At 41.2% G+C, this 12,500-nt stretch overlaps 2 protein-coding genes across 7 annotated transcripts in view; one reads left to right on the forward strand and one right to left on the reverse strand.

Moving 5' to 3' along the window:
- The window catches only part of zgc:152816 (uncharacterized protein LOC777712 homolog), a 10,809-nt gene extending 9,348 nt beyond the window's left edge, over positions 1-1,461 (forward strand). For all 3 annotated transcript variants that reach the window (XM_060862413.1, XM_060862414.1, XM_060862415.1), the window contains exons 18-20: positions 195-321; positions 885-1,006; positions 1,084-1,461. In XM_060862413.1, the coding sequence (XP_060718396.1) occupies positions 195-321; positions 885-1,006; positions 1,084-1,140 (306 nt within the window). In that variant the 3' untranslated portion in view covers positions 1,141-1,461. The remainder of the gene's footprint in view (positions 1-194; positions 322-884; positions 1,007-1,083) is intronic.
- A 157-nt stretch (positions 1,462-1,618) lies between these two features.
- The window catches only part of tagln3a (transgelin 3a), a 13,086-nt gene continuing 2,204 nt past the window's right edge, over positions 1,619-12,500 (reverse strand). For all 4 annotated transcript variants that reach the window (XM_060863676.1, XM_060863673.1, XM_060863674.1 and 1 more), the window contains exons 3-5: positions 7,032-7,206; positions 5,530-5,632; positions 1,619-4,986 (exon numbers count right to left, since the gene is read on the reverse strand). In XM_060863676.1, coding sequence (XP_060719659.1) covers positions 4,803-4,986; positions 5,530-5,632; positions 7,032-7,206 — 462 coding nt within the window. In that variant the 3' untranslated portion in view covers positions 1,619-4,802. The remainder of the gene's footprint in view (positions 4,987-5,529; positions 5,633-7,031; positions 7,207-12,500) is intronic.

Here is a 12,500-nt window from a genome sequence, read left to right on the forward strand (position 1 = left end):
GTGTGTGTGCCTGTGTCTGTCTGTGTGTGTCTGTCTGTCTGTGTGTGTGTCTGTCTGTCTGTGTGTGTCTGTCTGTCTGTGTGTGTCTGTATATGTGTGTGTCTGTGTGTGTGTCTGTCTGTCTGTGTGTGTCTGTCTGTCTGTGTGTGTCTGTATATGTGTGTGTCTGTGTGTGTGTGTGTGTGCGCGCTCAGGACCGTCAAAGTCCTGTTTCCAGCTCTGAAGGTGTGTGTGGAGATCCTGCAGCAGAGGGTGAAGATTCAGAGGAAGAGGAGAAGGACCAGACCCCCCTTGGTCCCTACCAACCTGACAACCCTGTGGGTAAGAAAGAGACCCTTGATGGATGAACCTTCACACCAGGTCTTCATGGAGCTGTTTAGTGTCCTGATGGAGCAGAGTTTGGACTCTGAGTTCCAGTGAAACATTAACACGACACACTCAGAGATGTTCAGTACAACTGTGAGCTGCACAATTAGTCTGGACAGAAGACACACGTACGGAAACGACTGTCAGGGGACACACAGTAACACGTCCGTCTACAGACCCGTCACTTCCATGTAGTGATAAAACTTTTAGAGAAAAAAAAACCCATAAAAAATGTTATTGAACTAAACAAATAATACTGAGTTTGTTAGTCTCGGTTGTTCTAACTGCACTAAATTAGTCTGGGGTTTTATTCACACACCAGACGCAGTCCTGTAGTGCTGATGTTCTCATCATCAAGTCCCTGTTAAATTCCCATCACACGACGATACGTCGTCTTTCTGCTTTTCCCCACAAACGTTCTGTCAATCATCTGATTTTCATTTAAAAACATTTTCCTCCTTCATCCCCGACCTCAGCAGCGTCTCACTGAAACACTAACTCTTGTGTCTGCTGCTCAGGCGTCAGCTACGTCGTCCCCAAGAGCGGCTTCTTCTGCAAACTCTGTAACGTCTTTTACACGGATGAGAAGAAAGCCAAGTCGGATCACTGCAGCAGCCTGGAACATTACAACATGCTGAAGGTGAGTAACTGCTCCTCTTCATCACCACCCTGAGTGTGTTACTGAGCCCAGACCTGACACCACCTAACTCTTTACAGAAGAAGCGTGGAGAGGTGACGGAGGAAGAACAGACAGACGGACAGACAGAAGGATGAACGGATGAAACCTGGAGAACTGATTTCACCGCAGTTCATGATTTTTTTTTTCTTTTTTTTTTTTTTTTTGTAAAATTTAAGAAAGGGGAAAAAAAAACAGGAAAACATTCCAGCCTCCGTGTTTCTCGTGTTTGTTTTGTTACATTTACTTCCTGTTTTATTTGACAAACCGTCAGACAGACGGACAGAAACGTTCAACAGATTATCGAAAAGAAATCATTCGAAACTTCTTTCCTCGTTCCTGGTGGTGTGTGTGAGCAGAATTAGGGCTTTCAGTCTCATAGCTTCTTATGAAATAAACAAAAGTCTGTTTGAACAAAACCTTGGTGTTTTTTTTCCCTCTTATTCACTCGACCTTAGGGTTTGTTCTCCGGTCCATTTATCTCCAAAACTATAGAACACAGATATTATAGTTTTATAAGAAGAACGTCGGTAAAGATATCAGTTCAGTTGTGTTTATTGTTTGTTTTTCAAGCCAAAAGAGACAAGTCAGTGTCCAGAATGATTGACGGTGCAGTTTCCGTCGCAACGTACAGAATAACGAAGAACATGCTGTTAGAACGGAGCAGGGATGAAGTACGACGTCGCCGGTCGTGAGCGACGTGCCGTTTGTCATACAGACATGTTATTATTTCATTAATTAGCATCATTAAAGAATTCCAGACACAGACATGCACAGAAAAGTGTCTGAATCACTAAGAGCTGAAATTGCCATCACTATCGTGTTAGTCGAATAGCGCCACCTTGAGTATACACACACACACACACACACACTCAGCTGAACGAGAAACGGCACAGCAGTAGGAACAAGAACAGATTTATTGACCTCACGAGGTGTTTAATCCTGTACAGCGATGAACAGCAAACATAAACCTTCTAATTACAGACACACGATGCACCGTGATTAGTGTTTAATCAGACAGGATGATCCGATCTAATGCTGTATCAGATATCAGTCTGAAACGGTGTCACTTCACATCTATGGTTTTCACATTTAAAATTCGTTCTTTTTTGCCGCCATCCTGTCAGTATTTGTACTCGCACAGACGCTTGTACCTTGTACACGGTTTTTACAACACAAAGCCGCTAAAGCATGAAAAATCAGCGCACACGTACTGCAACAATACTGTAAAACTGCACAATCGTGTGAAATATTTCGTCACCTTTCTTTACATTTTATAGACCACTGATTAAAAACAAAAAAAGGGCAAGAAAACAAACATAATTAAAATAGATTAAATGGAATCTATTAGAGTGAAAGTAAAACTCGAGCAGATGTTCATATGAACGCCGATGCTGTACATTTATATGATTAAACACCACAATTACAATAACGATAAAGGTTTATTTTAAACACACCCACAGAATGGATTCATGTTGTGCTTAAAACAAATTTGGACACAAATTACAATCAGAAATAAAAGTCCATGTAGATTATAACTGCAGATGTAGATTATAACTGCAGCTAGGATTATGAAGTGTATGGAAGTGGCTGGAGTATTTCCGTGTGTGTGACGGCGTGTACGTGACGTGACGTGACGTGCCTTCACCAAGTCCCGGACTCACGTCGGTTCCCTAAATTGCTCAGCGTCGAGCTCCTGATGTTCCAGCTTACGGAACAGCGAGTGAGATCAACCCGAGCTCATTACCTCAGGCGTATGTCCATCGCTCTGACATCATAATAATGTGTTCTGTTATGTTGGAAAGTTCCTGGACATCTAACAGGTTCTGGGTTACAGGAGCAGAACCACGGCGAGGAACAATCGACGATTTCAGTGTAACTTTATCGTGCTGAATAAATCGCAATTCTAAAGGATTCTGTGATTTTTTCTTTAAGGACCAAACGAAGAGCTCTTAAAAGTTCTCGATTTAACTGATTTATGTTTGTAACTTCATTATAATATAATAAACTCCTAACGTTCTCCTCGAGCTGCTCCGCTGCAGTGTTCTAGCAAATCATCCACATGTTAACAGAACACCGAACCGAGCTGATAGAAAGAGAACGGATCACTTCCTGTTCAGATTTAGAAGGATTTCCTCTGAGAAATTTATTTAACTCGCAAGAACATCTGGTGAACAACCCTGTGGTAACTTCAGCTAGTTTGCAGAAGATAAAACTATTTGAGATACATCATGACATCATTATTGATCCATTTGGAATTAGAGCCAAAAATGTGAAACTTTAACCATACAAAAAATGCACAAGTACAGAAATGTATGAAATATAAAGACACAATCTGTCTAAAAATAAAATGTAAAGATGGCTTGAAAGTGCAACAGCTTCATATGGCTTCTATTACGGAATCAAAACACTATGGCTTTTTAACACATTAACGACAATTTAAATACAGTTTTGTCACGTTGTTGTTACGTGCCGTGTAGAAATAAGCGTAAAATACCACGAATGCACACTTTATTAACACTGTGAGGGAATGATGATGTCCCACGTCAAGGCCACGGCTCGAGTGAGATTTTATACTCAGTCACTTCCAAAACTTCAGAAATCTTCTGTAGCCTCTTGCAAATAGTTTCATCCAACAAGCTTTAAATTTGTGATGATATTAGACAGCTAGTAGTAACTACTTGTGGTTAATTTAGCTAGCAGGACATATTTTTAGCTAGCAACGTCCTGCGGTTCCTTTAGACGGCTAAAAGTAGCTACTAATTATAAGTGTAGCTTGTTGGCAATAAACTGTTACTGGTAGAGTAACGAATTAGCACAAAGCCTGTGATAACTTTAGCTAGCATGTTGTAGCTAGCATGTAACTTTAGCTTGCATGTTTGCTAATTTTAGCTACTCCTCATGTAGTTCTAGGTTTTCTCTAAGCTGCTAACACTGAAGGATTTTGTCACACTTTTCACACTTAATAGAATGTTTACAGGTTTGTTCTCGTAACCAAGATGGACACCTTCTGTTCTTTCGTCTTCAGATGGGGATACAGCTGGTACGTACATTTCGTGTTAGCATGAAGCTGTTTGGTGTTTCTCTATTATCTAATCCAGACTTGAGCTTTTCATCTGCAGCTAATTTCAGATCTGTTCTGTTACAGTGTAGGATTTAGTCCATGAACACTACAGTACATGCAGCTTCTCATTCCCCTGAGCTGTAGTTTAAAAAAAAAAAGAAAGAGGTTTTGATTTTTTAGCTAGAAGGCCATGCTGGGGCCAGACGCTCTGCTAGACCTTTTCTGTCGTTTAATTTTTTTATATATTTTTATTTCTTTTATTATATATTGCTACCAAAATCCTTATTGTTCTCTAAAGAGGGAAAAAATAAACAATGTGCAACATGAGCAGGTCACTACATGTTTAGCGTGTGAACCGATTTAGCCAATCCGTGAGTTACTCATGTTAAACGTGTGATAACTAGACAGCCACTGAGGTTTACTTCCTGTCACTATTGAAGTGAAGCTCATGGTGTTTTTTCACCTTGTGGTTCTTTTGTATTTCATGATATCATTTTAAACTTTGGGATATTTCTGATTTATAGCTTCAGATGACACGGTGTGAATTGTTCTAAGTGGGAAAATAAACAAAAGTCTGTTTGAACAAAACCTTGGGGTTTTACGGAGAGAAAACTGAGAAGAAGAATGTAACACAAATAAAAGGAAGAGCTCTGGATCTGATTTGGGGTTCTGGGTTAAACCGCTGCAAGGGGAGTTTTAGGGGGAACTTTCTTCTCCGTTGCGACGCGGTGAATCGTAGCGCATTATCTGTCGCGGGGTGCCGTATCCTGTCATACCTGACTGAGACGCACCGCGGTTACTGCCCATCTGCATACTGATCAGAGTGCGACCCTGACGGAGCTGCTCCTCTGAGAACTCCCTCCTGTGGCCTTTAGCTTTCCTACAGACACACACAGAGACAAACATAGAGACACACATAGAGACACACAGAGACATACACAGAGACAAACACGGAGACACACAGAGACAAACACAGAGACACACAGAAACACACAGAGACATACACAGAGACAAACACAGAGACACACACAGAGACACACAGACAAACACAGAGACATACACAGAGACACACAGAAACACACAGAGACATACACAGAGACAAACACAGAGACACACACAGAGACACACAGAGATACACACAGGGACATACACAGATAAGACAGAAACATTATTAAGAACACCAAGTTGTATAAGTTGTCTTATGTCCTACATCATGTCCTACTCCCTACAAATAGCAGTGTTGCATTATGGGTATTCTAAATTCTCCTTTGTATCATTTGGACACTTGAACGACATTTTAGATGATTTAAAACATGACAAAATAACTATAAATAATTAATAGGTTAAAACCAATTTACGTCTCACACTGGTGTGTAGTGAACATTACAGGAGGTTTATTACTGCAATACAATATTGTTAACACCTGTGGAACCAGTCCCTGTTGCCATGGTAATGACCATCATCCCTGGTAAGAGCTTCACTTCCCAGAGCCATGAGTGTCCTCTGGACTGCAGCCATGTCCTTCCCTGTGACACACACATTATAGATGATTATACTGTACACACACACACACACACACACACACACACACACACACACACACACAGACACACACACACACAAGCTGTGTGTGAAAATAAAGCTGCTGATTGAAGGCCTGCATGTGGTCACTAATTAAAGCGACAGCATTAAATTTCATCTACAAACAAACTCAAAATTTAAGAGTTCATTCTTTGCTCTGGATTCATCACCATAAAGAGTTTGAGGGAAACAACCATCATCATCATCATCATCATCTCACGTTACTTGCTCTGTTATGCTGTTTATTTAGCTAAATGTCCTGTAATCCATAGCAGACACGCTCCCTGGTGAGAGACATCCAGGATGTAGGATGTGTGGTGTGGAAGGTGCTGAACAGCTGGAAGAGCTGGTCCACACACTCAGTCCACACACTCAGTCCACACACTCAGTCCACACACTCAGTCCACACACTCAGTCCACACACTCAGTCCACCCAGCCTACATCACTCAGGTACACTCAGAAAAGGGTTCTTTAAGGGTTCATTGGAGAATTACGAGTTCTTAGCTTCCAGATTGGATTCTGACAGGGTTCTAAGCACTCCTAAGTGGAACTTCTCTTAAATGTTAGAGAGTACATAATGAAGTACACATCAGCGATGTTTTCAGCTCAAACTTAAAGGAGAACCGTGTCATTTAAACAAACTACACAGCTTGATGTGAGGAATGATCCTCCTATTGGCCATGTATTAACCTCCTGGCAGAGGCAGACAAGTGTAAAGTAAAAAGGAAGCTTGGATCTACACAATTCATCATGTAGTTGACCTTCACCAGACCCTCCTCTCATGAAGTATCACGATTGTAGTCATTTTAACAGACACACCGATAATGAATGAATCTGATCATTTTGCCATAATTGTTTCAACAAAGTATATAATAGATCTGTTTAATGAAAAGAAAAACCATGCAGCGGTTTGACTCGGACAACCTTCCAGGGTTTTTTACACTACACATAAATCTTCTATAAAGAAGAATTTATTTTGACATCCAACCATCAATTTCAACCAGGAATCAGATTATGCTGATGCACTGGAACTTTAAACGCCTGCCTCTTGATCGACATCACCGTGTTTTAGTCGAGTCAGTCTGAGACGCAGCAGGTTTCTACATCATGGTGTAGCGAGGAAACTGATTTGTGTGGAAACCGTTTGCTGGAACAGTAAGAGGATCATCACAAACATCCCCATTTTCAGTGCAACAAGCTAAAAAAAGGAACCATGTTAAATGTCAAATAACTGCTAGCATGCAATCGAGTGGTGTGTGTGTGTGTGTGTGTGTGTGTGTGTGTGTGTGTGTGTGTGTGTGTGTGTGTGTGTGTGTGTGTGTGTGTGTGTGTGTGTGTAGTACCTTCCCACAAGTCAACAGTCTGGAAAATGTCTCCTCTGGTTACACCGTAAACCTCTGCGGCCTGCAGGAACTGAGAGATTTTCTCCATTTGCTTAAAAACCATCTTGGTTTCAGGAATCTTCTTTATGGGCTGCGTGTCACTTGGGTAGAGACTGTTAATGAGTCTGCAGAGAATCTGAAGATACAAAACCACTGAGTCATGAAACATTAAATGCCTCCATCTCAAATCACTGAGTAACCTGACAGTGTAACTAAGACCTGCACTAAGACCTGTAACTAAGGTCTGTAACTAAGACCTGCACTAAGACCTGTAACTAAGGTCTGTAACTAAGACCTGCACTAAGACCTGCACTAAGACCTGTAACTAAGGTCTGTAACTAAGACCTGCACTAAGACCTGTAACTAAGACCTGTAACTAAGACCTGCACTAAGACCTGCACTAAGACCTGTAACTAAGGTCTGTAACTAAGACCTGTAACTAAGTCCTGTAACTAAGTCCTGTAACTAAGTCCTGTAACTAAGACCTGTAACTAAGACCTGTAACTAAGTCCTGTAACTAAGTCCTGTAACTAAGACCTGTAACTAAGACCTGTAACTAAGACCTGTAACTAAGAGCTGTAACTAAGACCTGCATTAAGACCTGCACTAAGACCTGTAACTAAGGTCTGTAACTAAGACCTGCACTAAGACCTGTAACTAAGACCTGTAACTAAGACCTGTAACTAAGACCTGCACTAAGACCTGCACTAAGACCTGTAACTAAGACCTGTAACTAAGACCTGTAACTAAGACCTGCACTAAGACCTGTAACTAAGACCTGTAACTAAGACCTGCACTAAGACCTGCACTAAGACCTGTAACTAAGACCTGTAACTAAGACCTGCACTAAGACCTGTAACTAAGACCTGTAACTAAGACCTGTAACAAAGGTCTGTAACTAAGACCTGCACTAAGACCTGCACTAAGACCTGTAACTAAGGTCTGTAACTAAGACCTGTAACTAAGACCTGTAACTAAGGTCTGTAACTAAGACCTGCACTAAGGTCTGTAACTAAGGTCTGTAACTAAGACCTGCACTAAGACCTGTAACTAAGACCTGTAACTAAGACCTGTAACTAAGTCCTGTAACTAAGACCTGTAACTAAGACCTGTAACTAAGACCTGCACTAAGACCTGCACTAAGACCTGTAACTAAGACCTGTAACTAAGTCCTGTAACTAAGTCCTGTAACTAAGATCTGTAACTAAGTCCTGTAACTAAGACCTGTAACTAAGACCTGCACTAAGACCTGTAACTAAGACCTGTAACTAAGACCTGCACTAAGACCTGTAACTAAGACCTGCACTAAGACCTGTAACTAAGACCTGTAACTAAGACCTGTAACTAAGACCTGCACTAAGACCTGTAACTAAGACCTGTAACTAAGACCTGTAACTAAGTCCTGTAACTAAGGTCTGTAACTAAGACCTGCACTAAGACCTGTAACTAAGACCTGTAACTAAGGTCTGTAACTAAGACCTGCACTAAGACCTGTAACTAAGACCTGTAACTAAGACTTGTAACTAAGACCTGTAACTAAGACCTGTAACTAAGGTCTGTAACTAAGACCTGTAACTAAGGTCTGCAACTAAGGTCTGTAACTAAGGTCTGTAACTAAGACCTGTAACTAAGACCTGTAACTAAGACCTGTAACTAAGACCTGCACTAAGACCTGCACTAAGACCTGCACTAAGACCTGTAACTAAGACCTGTAACTAAGGTCTGTAACTAAGACCTGCACTAAGGTCTGTAACTAAGGTCTGTAACTAAGACCTGCACTAAGACCTGTAACTAAGACCTGTAACTAAGACCTGTAACTAAGTCCTGTAACTAAGACCTGTAACTAAGACCTGTAACTAAGACCTGCACTAAGACCTGCACTAAGACCTGTAACTAAGACCTGTAACTAAGTCCTGTAACTAAGTCCTGTAACTAAGATCTGTAACTAAGTCCTGTAACTAAGACCTGTAACTAAGACCTGCACTAAGACCTGTAACTAAGACCTGTAACTAAGACCTGCACTAAGACCTGTAACTAAGACCTGTAAATAAGACCTGCACTAAGACCTGTAACTAAGACCTGTAACTAAGATCTGTAACTAAGGTCTGTAACTAAGGTCTGTAACTAAGACCTGCACTAAGATCTGTAACTAAGGTCTGTAACTAAGGTCTGTAACTAAGACCTGTAACTCATTCATTCATTCATTCATTCATCTTCTACCGCTTATCCGAACTACCTCGGGTCACGGGGAGCCTGTGCCTATCTCAGGCGTCATCGGGCATCAAGGCAGGATACACCCTGGACGGAGTGCCAACCCATCGCAGGGCAAGGTCTGTAACTAAGACCTGTAACTAAGGTCTGTAACTAAGGTCTGTAACTAAGACCTGTAACTAAGACCTGTAACTAAGACCTGCACTAAGACCTGCACTAAGACCTGTAACTAAGACCTGTAACTAAGACCTGTAACTAAGACCTGCACTAAGACCTGTAACTAAGACCTGTAACTAAGACCTGTAACTAAGACCTGTAACTAAGTCCTGTAACTAAGGTCTGTAACTAAGACCTGCACTAAGACCTGTAACTAAGACCTGTAACTAAGGTCTGTAACTAAGACCTGCACTAAGACCTGTAACTAAGACCTGTAACTAAGACTTGTAACTAAGACCTGTAACTAAGACCTGTAACTAAGACCTGTAACTAAGGTCTGTAACTAAGACCTGTAACTAAGGTCTGCAACTAAGGTCTGTAACTAAGGTCTGTAACTAAGACCTGTAACTAAGACCTGTAACTAAGACCTGCACTAAGACCTGCACTAAGACCTGCACTAAGACCTGTAACTAAGACCTGTAACTAAGACCTGTAACTAAGACCTGCACTAAGACCTGTAACTAAGACCTGTAACTAAGACCTGTAACTAAGACCTGCACTAAGACCTGTAACTAAGACCTGTAACTAAGACCTGTAACTAAGACCTGTAACTAAGACCTGCACTAAGACCTGTAACTAAGACCTGTAACTAAGACCTGTAACTAAGTCCTGTAACTAAGTCCTGTAACTAAGACCTGTAACTAAGACCTGCACTAAGACCTGCACTAAGACCTGCACTAAGACCTGTAACTAAGGTCTGTAACTAAGACCTGTAACTAAGGTCTGTAACTAAGACCTGCACTAAGACCTGCACTAAGGTCTGTAACTAAGGTCTGTAACTAAGGTCTGTAACTAAGACCTGCACTAAGACCTGTAACTAAGACCTGTAACTAAGACCTGTAACTAAGTCCTGTAACTAAGACCTGTAACTAAGACCTGTAACTAAGACCTGTAACTAAGACCTGCACTAAGACCTGCACTAAGACCTGTAACTAAGACCTGTAACTAAGTCCTGTAACTAAGTCCTGTAACTAAGACCTGTAACTAAGTCCTGTAACTAAGACCTGTAACTAAGACCTGCACTAAGACCTGTAACTAAGACCTGTAACTAAGACCTGCACTAAGACCTGTAACTAAGACCTGTAACTAAGACCTGCACTAAGACCTGTAACTAAGACCTGTAACTAAGATCTGTAACTAAGGTCTGTAACTAAGGTCTGTAACTAAGGTCTGTAACTAAGACCTGCACTAAGATCTGTAACTAAGGTCTGTAACTAAGGTCTGTAACTAAGGTCTGTAACTAAGACCTGTAACTCATTCATTCATTCATTCATCTTCTACCGCTTATCCGAACTACCTCGGGTCACGGGGAGCCTGTGCCTATCTCAGGCGTCATCGGGCATCAAGGCAGGATACACCCTGGACGGAGTGCCAACCCATCGCAGGGCAAGGTCTGTAACTAAGACCTGTAACTAAGACCTGTAACTAAGGTCTGTAACTAAGACCTGTAACTAAGACCTGTAACTAAGACCTGCACTAAGACCTGCACTAAGACCTGTAACTAAGACCTGTAACTAAGACCTGTAACTAAGACCTGCACTAAGACCTGTAACTAAGACCTGTAACTAAGACCTGTAACTAAGTCCTGTAACTAAGGTCTGTAACTAAGACCTGCACTAAGACCTGTAACTAAGACCTGTAACTAAGGTCTGTAACTAAGACCTGCACTAAGACCTGTAACTAAGACCTGTAACTAAGACTTGTAACTAAGACCTGTAACTAAGACCTGTAACTAAGGTCTGTAACTAAGACCTGTAACTAAGGTCTGCAACTAAGGTCTGTAACTAAGGTCTGTAACTAAGACCTGTAACTAAGACCTGTAACTAAGACCTGTAACTAAGACCTGCACTAAGACCTGCACTAAGACCTGCACTAAGACCTGTAACTAAGACCTGTAACTAAGACCTGTAACTAAGACCTGCACTAAGACCTGTAACTAAGACCTGTAACTAAGACCTGTAACTAAGACCTGTAACTAAGACCTGCACTAAGACCTGTAACTAAGGTCTGTAACTAAGACCTGCACTAAGACCTGTAACTAAGACCTGTAACTAAGACCTGTAACTAAGTCCTGTAACTAAGTCCTGTAACTAAGACCTGTAACTAAGACCTGCACTAAGACCTGCACTAAGACCTGAAACTAAGACCTGTAACTAAGACCTGTAACTAAGACCTGTAACTAAGACCTACACTAAGACCTGTAACTAAGACCTGTAACTAAGACCTGTAACTAAGACCTGTAACTAAGACCTGTAACTAAGACCTGCACTAAGACCTGTAACTAAGACCTGTAACTAAGACCTGCACTAAGTCCTGTAACTAAGACCTGTAACTAAGACCTGTAACTAAGACCTGTAACTAAGACCTGCACTAAGACCTGTAACTAAGACCTGTAACTAAGACCTGCACTAAGACCTGCACTAAGACCTGTAACTAAGACCTGTAACTAAGACCTGTAACTAAGTCCTGTAACTAAGACCTGTAACTAAGACCTGCACTAAGACCTGCACTAAGACCTGTAACTAAGACCTGTAACTAAGACCTGCACTAAGACCTGTAACTAAGACTAAGAAGATTAAAGTGACAGTCCAGAGTTAAACTGTCATAGTGCAAGAAAAGGTTGTGCAGAAAAAAAACCTTTTTTTTCTTTGTGTGTGTGTCTGTGTGTGTATATGTGTGTGTGTCTTTGTCTGTGTGTGTCTTTGTCTGTGGGTGTGTGTCTTTGTCTGTGGGTGTGTGTGTTTGTGTGTGCATGTTTGTGTGCTCTGCGGGAACTGTGACGGTTACAGAGAAGATCAGTGTCACAATGTGTAATGCTGTGTGACAAAAGTAAAACAAAGCAATACAACTTCTCTCTTTTGTGTGACTGTTTTTTTAAAGTTAATCCTAAGAATGAACTTTATTCTGTAGCCTGTTTCATGAATAATGTTACTGCTGTTATTGTTTTTGTTGTCTTTAGATACTCTATTTCCTATTGTCACCTTCTGTTGTGTTAAATGTGCT

This window comes from Tachysurus vachellii, chromosome 26, assembly GCF_030014155.1.
Source record: "Tachysurus vachellii isolate PV-2020 chromosome 26, HZAU_Pvac_v1, whole genome shotgun sequence".
NCBI classification, from domain to species: domain Eukaryota; kingdom Metazoa; phylum Chordata; class Actinopteri; order Siluriformes; family Bagridae; genus Tachysurus; species Tachysurus vachellii.